This window comes from Megachile rotundata, chromosome 12 (genome assembly GCF_050947335.1).
Source record: "Megachile rotundata isolate GNS110a chromosome 12, iyMegRotu1, whole genome shotgun sequence".
Lineage (NCBI taxonomy): Eukaryota > Metazoa > Arthropoda > Insecta > Hymenoptera > Megachilidae > Megachile > Megachile rotundata.
Window position 1 is genome coordinate 6,735,589 of NC_134994.1, and position 9,379 is coordinate 6,744,967.

General features: G+C 29.1%; 1 protein-coding gene across 1 annotated transcript; it reads left to right on the plus strand.

The window, feature by feature from the left end:
• The first annotated feature begins 5,305 nt into the window (after nt 1-5,305).
• LOC105661816 (uncharacterized) lies at nt 5,306-8,534 on the plus strand. The gene is made up of 5 exons (XM_012279701.2): nt 5,306-5,449; nt 5,533-5,781; nt 6,691-6,811; nt 6,912-7,116; nt 8,306-8,534. The coding sequence occupies exons 2-5, from the start codon at nt 5,554-5,556 to the stop codon at nt 8,490-8,492; spliced, it is 741 nt and encodes a 246-aa protein (XP_012135091.2). The 5' UTR covers nt 5,306-5,449; nt 5,533-5,553; the 3' UTR covers nt 8,493-8,534.
• The last annotated feature ends 845 nt before the right edge of the window (nt 8,535-9,379 follow it).

Genomic DNA, 9,379 nt, shown 5'->3' on the forward strand with positions numbered 1-9,379 from the left:
AGTTTCGGTTTAGTTCGTCTGTAGCTTCTTTTCCATCAAGATATGAGTTCCAAACGAGAATTATTAATCGAAAAACGTTCCAGTATTCTGACCTTCGCAGAAAAAAATCGATTTTAGTTACTGTTGTAGATACTTGAATAACTTTCATGCAACGCGAATGTGTCCGGATACTTATGGACGGTAGTGTAAGCAAGTTTGTTAGACATAATAATGGAGATGAATAGAATAATTTTTAAAAATGTATTTTTATATAATAAAAAATGAAACGGGAGTAGATTAATTAAAAACAAGGACAATGGAAGACAACACTGTAGTTTTTCTGCTAGAAGCATGATATTGTATAATAAAAAAATAAATCGTAGGCAGAGGAAAAAATAAAGATACTGTATTTAAGTTCTTGTAGAAAAAATAAATACAATGTTTTTTCTAAAATAAATACAATATATTTTCTACGAGAAATTTTTATGCAATAAAAAATAAAACATAAGTAGAATCATCAGATTCATATTTTTATATAATAGAAACTAAATAAACGTAAATTCGTCAGAGACAATAATGAAGATAAATTCAATATTTTTTCTACTAAAATAATATTTTTATAATTACAATGTAAACTAGTAGTAATGTGAACATTATTTATTTACATTCAATATTTCTATGAAATACAACAATTTTGACAAACCACGACAAAATAACAAAAAACGAATAATTACAAATAAACTGGTTCTAAATGAAACAATAATATCACATCTCTTCTGTTTCTAACATCGGACCGTTTAATTATAATGCACTTAACTGTTTAATTGAGAATAAACTTTTACACTCGCGTTAAAATACATTTAAATGCATTTAAAACGTTCCAAAATAAAACCCTTGTTTGTTGAGAAAACGCTTCAATCGAAAAACACGTTAATCATTAAAATTCTCGTCAGAATAAAATACTACAAAGTTTCATGTACAACGTGTATACGTTATATATGAAAGTTTTATATATTTAGATTTGTATACCAAAAAATAATTGGTATACCAATAATTGTTATTTCAACAAAACAGTTTATGTATTTTATTTTGAAGTACTCGAAATGATTAGAATTGCTTGAATATTTTAAAAATGTTTACTAAAATGGAATATAGAGAATTTACATTTGCAGTGAAATCATCTTTAATATTATCATTATTAAATAATCTTTAATTTTACCATTATTCCATAATTTTTAATTTCATTGTTATTCTATAATTTTTAACTTTATCATTATTCCATAATTTTTAATTTCATCATTATTGAATAATCTTTAATTTTATCATTATTCCATAATTTTTAATTTCATCATTATTGAATAATCTTTAATTTTATCATTATTCTATAATCTTTAATTTCATTATTATTCTATAATTTTTAATTTTATCATTATTCTATAATCTTTAATTTCATCATTATTCTATCATTTTTAATTTTATCATTATTCTATAATCTATAATTTCATCGTTATTCTATAATTTTTAATTTTATCATTATTCTATAATCTTTAATTTCATCATTATTCTATCATTTTTAATTTTATCATTATTCTATAATCTATAATTTCATCATTATTCTATAATTTTTAATTTTATCATTATTCTATAATCTTTAATTTCATCATTATTCTATAATTTTTAATTTCATCGTTATTCTATAATCTTTAATTTCATCATTATTCTATAATTTTTAATTTCATCATTATTCTATAATCTTTAATTTCGTCATTATTAAATAATCTTTAATTTCATCATTATTAAATAATCTCTAACTTTATCATTATTTAACCTTTAACTATAACATTATTCTCTAATCTTCAATTGTATCACTAGTTTCTAATCTTCAATTTCATCATTTTATTTTTAATTGCAAAACTTAATAAGACTCCTAGGACAACTCGATCTGCATTTATTCATTTTTCTGTTTGTTTGCTACAGGTATTGTCTGCAATTTTGAGTCTTCCCACTTGAAATTTTGAGGTTAGCCTCGTGACACATCCTAAATTGGCTGTATAAATTTTGGTGGCGATCTGGCGACAAGAACCTGTCGTCATTGACGTCGATCGTCAAATCGAAAAAAAACCATGTCGGTATCGTTTTCGATAATTTTTTACGCACGCAATCGACTGGAAGCACGTTAAAAGCTCTATAACTCATCGGTGACGACAATACTTGGTCATTGACGTCAGTCGACGAAAAATGAACAATAGTATTCAGTATCGTTTTCGATAGTTTCAGACCCGTTTAATTGTTTGTAATGACTTTGAAATCTTTACATCACATTCTTGTTTCATTATCATTTCATTTTGTTTCTTAAATTTTAAATACCTGTGCGAATTTATTTGGGACACCTGGCCTATAGAACAACTAGTTTTAGCATTCTTTGGTGCGATTATAAGATTAATACGATGGATTATACGATTGATATATAATTGATAAATAGATTAAGCTAATTATACGGAAATGCAATCGAAGAAATATAACGCATACAGAAATTCATAACAGAAAACGTAAACGTTTCTCGTAAATAAAAGACGAAGATAAAGAATAGGGAAATGGGAACAAGGACATGGGTTAGGGGAAGAAGAAGCATTTGTCTTCGGATAAAGGCTCGCAAGCGAGTCGTGTGAGTAAACAGTGAGAGGATGAAGAAGTAAAGGGATAGTGTACAAATTGCTTCTTCTGGCAGATGAACTGTGATACATAGACATTGTCTGGATACGAGAGCCGATTTTCTAACATCGCTGAAGGAAACCAATTTTGTATAGGAGTTATCAGTTGTTACTTGATTAATAAACTATAAGGAAATATCTTAATTATTATAGATTTGTAAGCGGCGTTTGATCATCTTCAGCTACCTGTATGAAATCAGAAGATAATGGATTAAATTAAAAAATTTGTGAAATTGAAATTATAGAATTCCAAGCCCCCAGCTACCAATATCCTTTAATTTCCAAATTTTCAAAGCTGTCAAGTCCCAAATTTTCAAATTTCCACATCTCTCAAGTCCTAAATTTTCAAATTTCCAAATCTCTCAAGATCCAAATTCTCAAATTTCCAAATCTCCCAAATTCCACATTCTCAAATTTCCAAATCTCTCAAATTCCAAATTCTCAAATTTCTAAATATCTCAAATTCCAAATTCGCAAATTTCCAAATCTCTCAAGTGCTAAATTCTCAAATTTCCAAATCTCTCAAATTCCAAATTCGCAAATTTCCAAATCTCTCAAGTGCTAAATTCTCAAATTTCCAAATCTCTCAAATTCCAAATTCGCAAATTTCCAAATCTCTCAAGTACCAAATTCTCAAATTTCCAAATCTCTCAAATTCCAAATTCGCAAGTTTCCAAATCTCTCAAGTGCCAAATTCTCAAATTTCCAAATCTCTCAAATTCCAAATTCGTAAACTTCCAAATCTCTCAAGTACCAAATTTTCAAATTTCCATATCTCTCAAGTCCCAAATTCTCAAATTTCCCAATCTCTCAAATTCCAAATTCTCAAATTTCCATATCTCTCAAGTCCCAAATTCGCAAATTTCCAAATCTCTCAAATTCCAAATTTTCAAATTTCCAAATCTCCAAGTCCCAAATTCTCAAATTTCCAAAACTCCATAACTCTGCTTCCCCACAAAAATAAAAAAATACATAAATAAAAAAATCCTCAAATTCTAAATTCTAAAATCTCCAAATTCCCTAATCATCAAATTTCAAACTTCCCTAAAATCTCCCCGCTCTCAAAAAACTATGCTCCACCCACACTTTAACCCAACAAACCACCCCCTCGTACTTCGTAAGCTCACAAATTGCCGTTTGAAAATAATTACGCTCCAATTTAATTTCAACTAGCTTTAATTTCATACTACCTGAATTTATGCAAACTTTATTGTATCAATTACTTCCCTCTATCTTTGCACCCTGTACGCAAAGAAATTCCTGTTACCAAACGCAAAAGAATATTCATTCAACCGCGAGGCTACCGCGCACGCTCGAAATACCGATATCAAAGAGCTTCAGAGTTCAGTTAAACCGTCGGTGTCTGTTTTTTAATCCTCTTTAAGAGAAGAAAAAAAAGTGCGAGAAAGAGAGAACGGAGCAGGAAAAAGCGTAGGCGAGTCGCATAAACAAGGACACACCTATCGCAGGGAAATTTGATGTCGTGTCCTAATTGGCATTTATAGTACACAAGGGTGCCGTGCCTCACCTCTTGTTATATCGTTTCCATAATGAACCACGAGAAATCGGAGGATCATTAGACTTCTTTTTTTCGACTTTCCATACGCTTTTCTGCGTCGTTAATTTTCTTCTTTTCCGATCGTTCTTTTTTATTTTGTTGTTTCACGCGTTGTGTATCGTCGCTTGGGTGTCTTTGAACAGTTGTGGGTGATAAAATTAAATGAATCAAATTAAATTGTGTTATTAAATTGTGAATGGGTGGATGTTGAATTAGGTTATGTTTAGTTGCTACGATTTGTTGAATTAGTTAAGTAGCATTGATAAGTTGAATAAGTATTGGAATACACTGTAGTTAATATTGTTAAGGTATGATTTCAATGGAAGATGAAATTGTATATTTTTTTTACTGAATAATAATTTTGTAGTAATTTTGTGGTATTATAGTGTTATAAGATTATAAAATTAAATTATTTTAATATTATAGTGTTATACATGTATGTATGTATGTATGTGTGCATGGATGTATGTATGTATGTACGTGTAACATATGTACTTATGTACTTATGTATGCATATATGTATGTATGTATATGTAACATATGCACTTATGTATACATGTATGCATGTATGTATGCATAGTAGTATTATTATGTATGTATGTATATGTAACATATGCACTTATGTATACATGTATGCATGTATGTATGCATAGTAGTATTATTATGTATGTATGAATGTATGCATGTGTGTACGTATGCATAATAGTATTATTATATATTTATGAAGGTATGCGTGTGTGTGTATGTATGCAGAACAGTATTATTACGTATGTATGAATGTATGTATGTATGTACGTATGTATGCTCAATTGTATTATTATATACTTATGAAGGTATGTGTGTGTGTATGTATGTGTAACAGTATTATGTATGTATGTATGTATGCATAATAGTGTTATTATGTATGTATGAATGTATGTATGTGTGTACGTATGTATGTATGTATGTATGTATGTACATATAATAGTATTATTATGTATGTATGCAGTACTACCACATTATACAATAATTTATAATAATTTACACTAACAATTTCCACTATTGTCTATTTCACTCTATTTATGCATATATCACATGTGTAATATTACAGAATTAGTTAAAATATTCTATAAAAATTTCTAATATTGTATTAAACCGAATGGCGTCTGGGAATCGCCTCTCGAGTGCAAAAGATTAATTATAGACAAATTCAGTGGTTAACGTCAGTATTCTTTTTTAACCTTTAAAAGCAGTGTTATTTTGAGCAACGACGTATTTTTATTGATATATATTATACATATACAGAAGAAATGAAGAAGAGAAGAGATGTTGCTGGAAGTAGAGGATGAGACTCGCGATTTTGTTACGATTTATAGAAAAGATTTTCCAGCAAAGCAAGCTGAAAGGAGGAAACAATATGCACAAGGAACAGCTTTTCCTCCACCTTTGACAGCTTTAAATGGTCCTTATAAAAAGTGTTTGTATACTCGTGTACGGAATGAGAATTTACCTTTGAATGAGCAGACTGAAGATCCGCAAGAAGTTTTGGACAGAGTAAAGACGTAGTAATTTATTTATACAAATTTTAAAATATTGTTGTATACATTAACATTTTTGACCTTATTTATTATATGAATTAATCTCTTTTATTTTTCTACATTATCTTTATACGTTATTTATTATATAAATTAATCCCATTAACAAATTAACATTTTTAACGTTATTCAATTTACAAATTAATCTCTTTAATTTTTTCACGTTATTTATTATGCAAACTAAAATCTCGTACGTAATTCATCAAACAAATTAACCTTGTTAACAATTAGTTCCTACAAACCATTAACACCATTTATTATACAAATTAATCTCATTTGTTTGAAATAAAATTTGTCTAAAATCGAATATTATATTATGAACGTGTGCAATACCATATTATAGCATTATCGAAATTATATTGTTAGTATGCAGAGTGGAAATAAAATCTCAAGTAATATTTTCTATCGTTATCAATTAATATAAATAAATAAATTGTGGTATTGTGTCTCCCGTTAATAAAAATAAAATTGCAAATTATTTAGGTTGTTGACTTTTTATGTGTTGCTGCAAAAAACTTTTCTCTTTCAATTTTCAGTGGGCGGCCATCTTGCCTGCACTTTAGTCAACAGCCACACAATTTCTCTTTTCACAAATAAGTGTTTTACAAGATTAAATTGTTATCTATTTAGTTCCATGTTTTAGTAGACACAAACTTGACAACTTATCTTAATTTTCAACAAATATTTGAAATATTAAAATTAAAAAATTAGATTTTATATAGAAATTCAAAGTGTGAAGACATTTTATCACCTCTTCCTTTACCAGAAATCGATATTCAAAATAAAAATTATAATAACGCGGTAGTTTCATTAAATACTAGTTTCGTAAATACTTCTTCATAGAATTTCTATTTTGTTTAATGCCTAGATTCGCGAGAATCATCCTCGTTTTAAAGGATTTCTCCCAGAAACCATCCCAGACCAAAACCTGATCGAAAAGAAAGAAAACGAGGTTAAACACACTCGGTATCAATTGGATTATACAAAAGGTTTAACGCATTCCAAATAATTTTCACAGTCTTTCTTACATTTTAAATAAATGTGAACAAATTAATATAATTAATATGAAAACAATACTATTGGAAATAGGAGAGTTATCTGAGTTGCAAATCTACGGCAAAAAAAAAGATATAGAATTACCAGAAGACTGGATTATAGCGGAAACAATTCAGCGTATGTCTTATAAAAATCCATGGAAGATTGTCTCAAAAAATTTATTGTACGTTAAGAAAGCTGAAAAACCACCGAGTAATTTAGTTCCGAACGAAAAGGAACGGGAAATTCTTCGCATACGGTAATAGAATGAAAATTTTGTTCTGAAATATGCTATACTTATTTTTAATTAAATTATTTTATGCAGTATTTAGTAGGATATCAATAGTATTTTGTAAAGTGGATATACATTTTTAATATATGTACGTAATCTCTAATTTTTATATTTTACAATTTCTATATCTCAAATGTTTTTTCTCGATTTTTAAATTTACAAATTTTTATATTTTCATATTATTGTAATTTGGAATTTTTGTATTTCCAACTTCTTGGAGTCTTGAGTTACTATTGTATATTTCGAATTTCTTTGTTTTCAAATTTAGAGATTCTCGGATTAAAATATTTCCAAACTTCTATATTCTCAAATTATTGTGGTCTCAAATATTTACATCCCCCAATTTCTATATCTTCAAAATTCTTCATCTCCCAATTACTATAATCTTCAAATCTCTATATTTCCAAATATCTACATCCCCCAATTACTATATCTTCAAAATTCCACATATTCCAATTACTGTAATTCCCAATCTCTATTTTCCCAAATATCTACATCCCCTAACTTCTATATCTTTAAAATTCTTCATCTTTCAATTACTGTAATTCCCAATCTCTATATTCCCAAATATCTACATCCCCCAATTTCTACATCTTCAAAATTCTTCATTTTCCAATTACTACAATCCTCAAATCTGCATATTTCCAAATATCTACATCCCCCAATTAATATATCTTCAAAATTCCACATCTTCCAATTACTGTAATTCCCTCTCTCTATTTTCCCAAATATCTACATCCCCCAATTTCTACATGTTTAAAATTCTTCATCTTCCAATTACTACAATCCTCAAATCTGCATATTTCCAAATATCTACATCCCCCAATTACTATATCTTCAAAATTCCACATCTTCCAATTACTGTAATTACCAATCTCTTTTTTCCCAAATATCTACATCCCCCAATTTCTATATCTTCAAAATTCCACATCTTCCAATTACTATAATTCTCAAACCTATATATTCCCAAATATCTACATCCCCCAATTTCTACAATTAAAATTCTTCGAAATTCTACATCTTCCAATTACTATTATCTCCAAATCTCTATATTCTTCAAGACCTATAGTTCCCAAGTTTCTATATTTTCAGAATTTACTTTCAAATATTTATACATTAAAATCTCTACATTTGCAAATCTTTGTATAAATTTCAGAACTGGAGATACAGAATATGATGCCACAATCGATGACACAGGCAGTCACATACTAAAAACACGTCCCTATGGACCACCATTGGCAACCGAACCACGAATATATTCTAAAGGACCCAACAGTACGCCGTCTGAATGCTCTTTGATTCTCAAAGAAAAGAAGATCGCTCTTCCATCCAATGTATTATAATCTCCCAAAAAAGCATTAAAAAAGTGACAAAGTCATAAATTACTGGGATTTTACATTATTTCAAAATACATTACTTTTTTGAATACCAGAAGTTATACTACACTTTTGTCGCTTTATCTACCATTTGTAAATTTAAATACAATTTGTAATATAAAATATTCTGACAGAAACTTTAGAAAAAGGAAATGATATGAAAATTGTCAAAAATCTTTTTTCGAGTCGTTAAAAACCGTCGTCATACATGATTCCTTCCTAAAAAAGAAGTTTATTTGCAAAAATTGACGTGATTTAGAGCATAATAATTGTCAGAAGAAAACGCAAATTAATAATGGTTTGGTAAAGACAAGAGATTTTGAAGTTAATTAGTATTGCACTCAAATGTAATTTGATGCATGTCGAAGTTAATGAAGCCAATAAAATCACTGGCGGGTGGTGGCGCCGTTTATGCGTCGGGTCCCACCACCTGTCAAAGCCATAGAGGGTGGACATCACCGAGGGATTTTAGTGAGTAAGAATCTCACAATCCCCCCGCTCCACCCCCGGAGACTGGAGGGGTCTATGAAGATTTCCCCTCGTAAAAAAAAAAGCCAATAAAATCAATTCGCATTGCACTTTTTCGAAAATGAAACGTGTGGCGCCATCTCTCCGGCGAACGGAGTGAACTACACTCATATGAAATTGCACTTTGATTAGTTCCCATCTTCTACTACTAGATGGCAGCGCAAAAGAAAACCTTGTGGTGATCATCAGAGTCATCGTCGATCAAGAGGAATTTCATTTTCAAGCCGTCGTTAAAGAAGATTTATATTTGTATTTGACATTCAATTTTACTTATGTTCAATTGTATTTTTTAAAGAAAAACGTTCGTTATTCATTCCTTGAACAAA

Bases quoted from the DNA above. Each gene is read 5' to 3' on its own strand.
- LOC105661816 (XM_012279701.2), top strand. From the start codon at position 5,554: ATGTTGCTGGAAGTAGAGGATGAGACTCGCGATTTTGTTACGATTTAT. The intron at 6,812-6,911 runs GTTTAACGCATT...TATTGGAAATAG, and splicing joins TCAATTGGATTATACAAAAG to GAGAGTTATCTGAGTTGCAA. The intron at 7,117-8,305 runs GTAATAGAATGA...TATAAATTTCAG, and splicing joins CGGGAAATTCTTCGCATACG to AACTGGAGATACAGAATATG.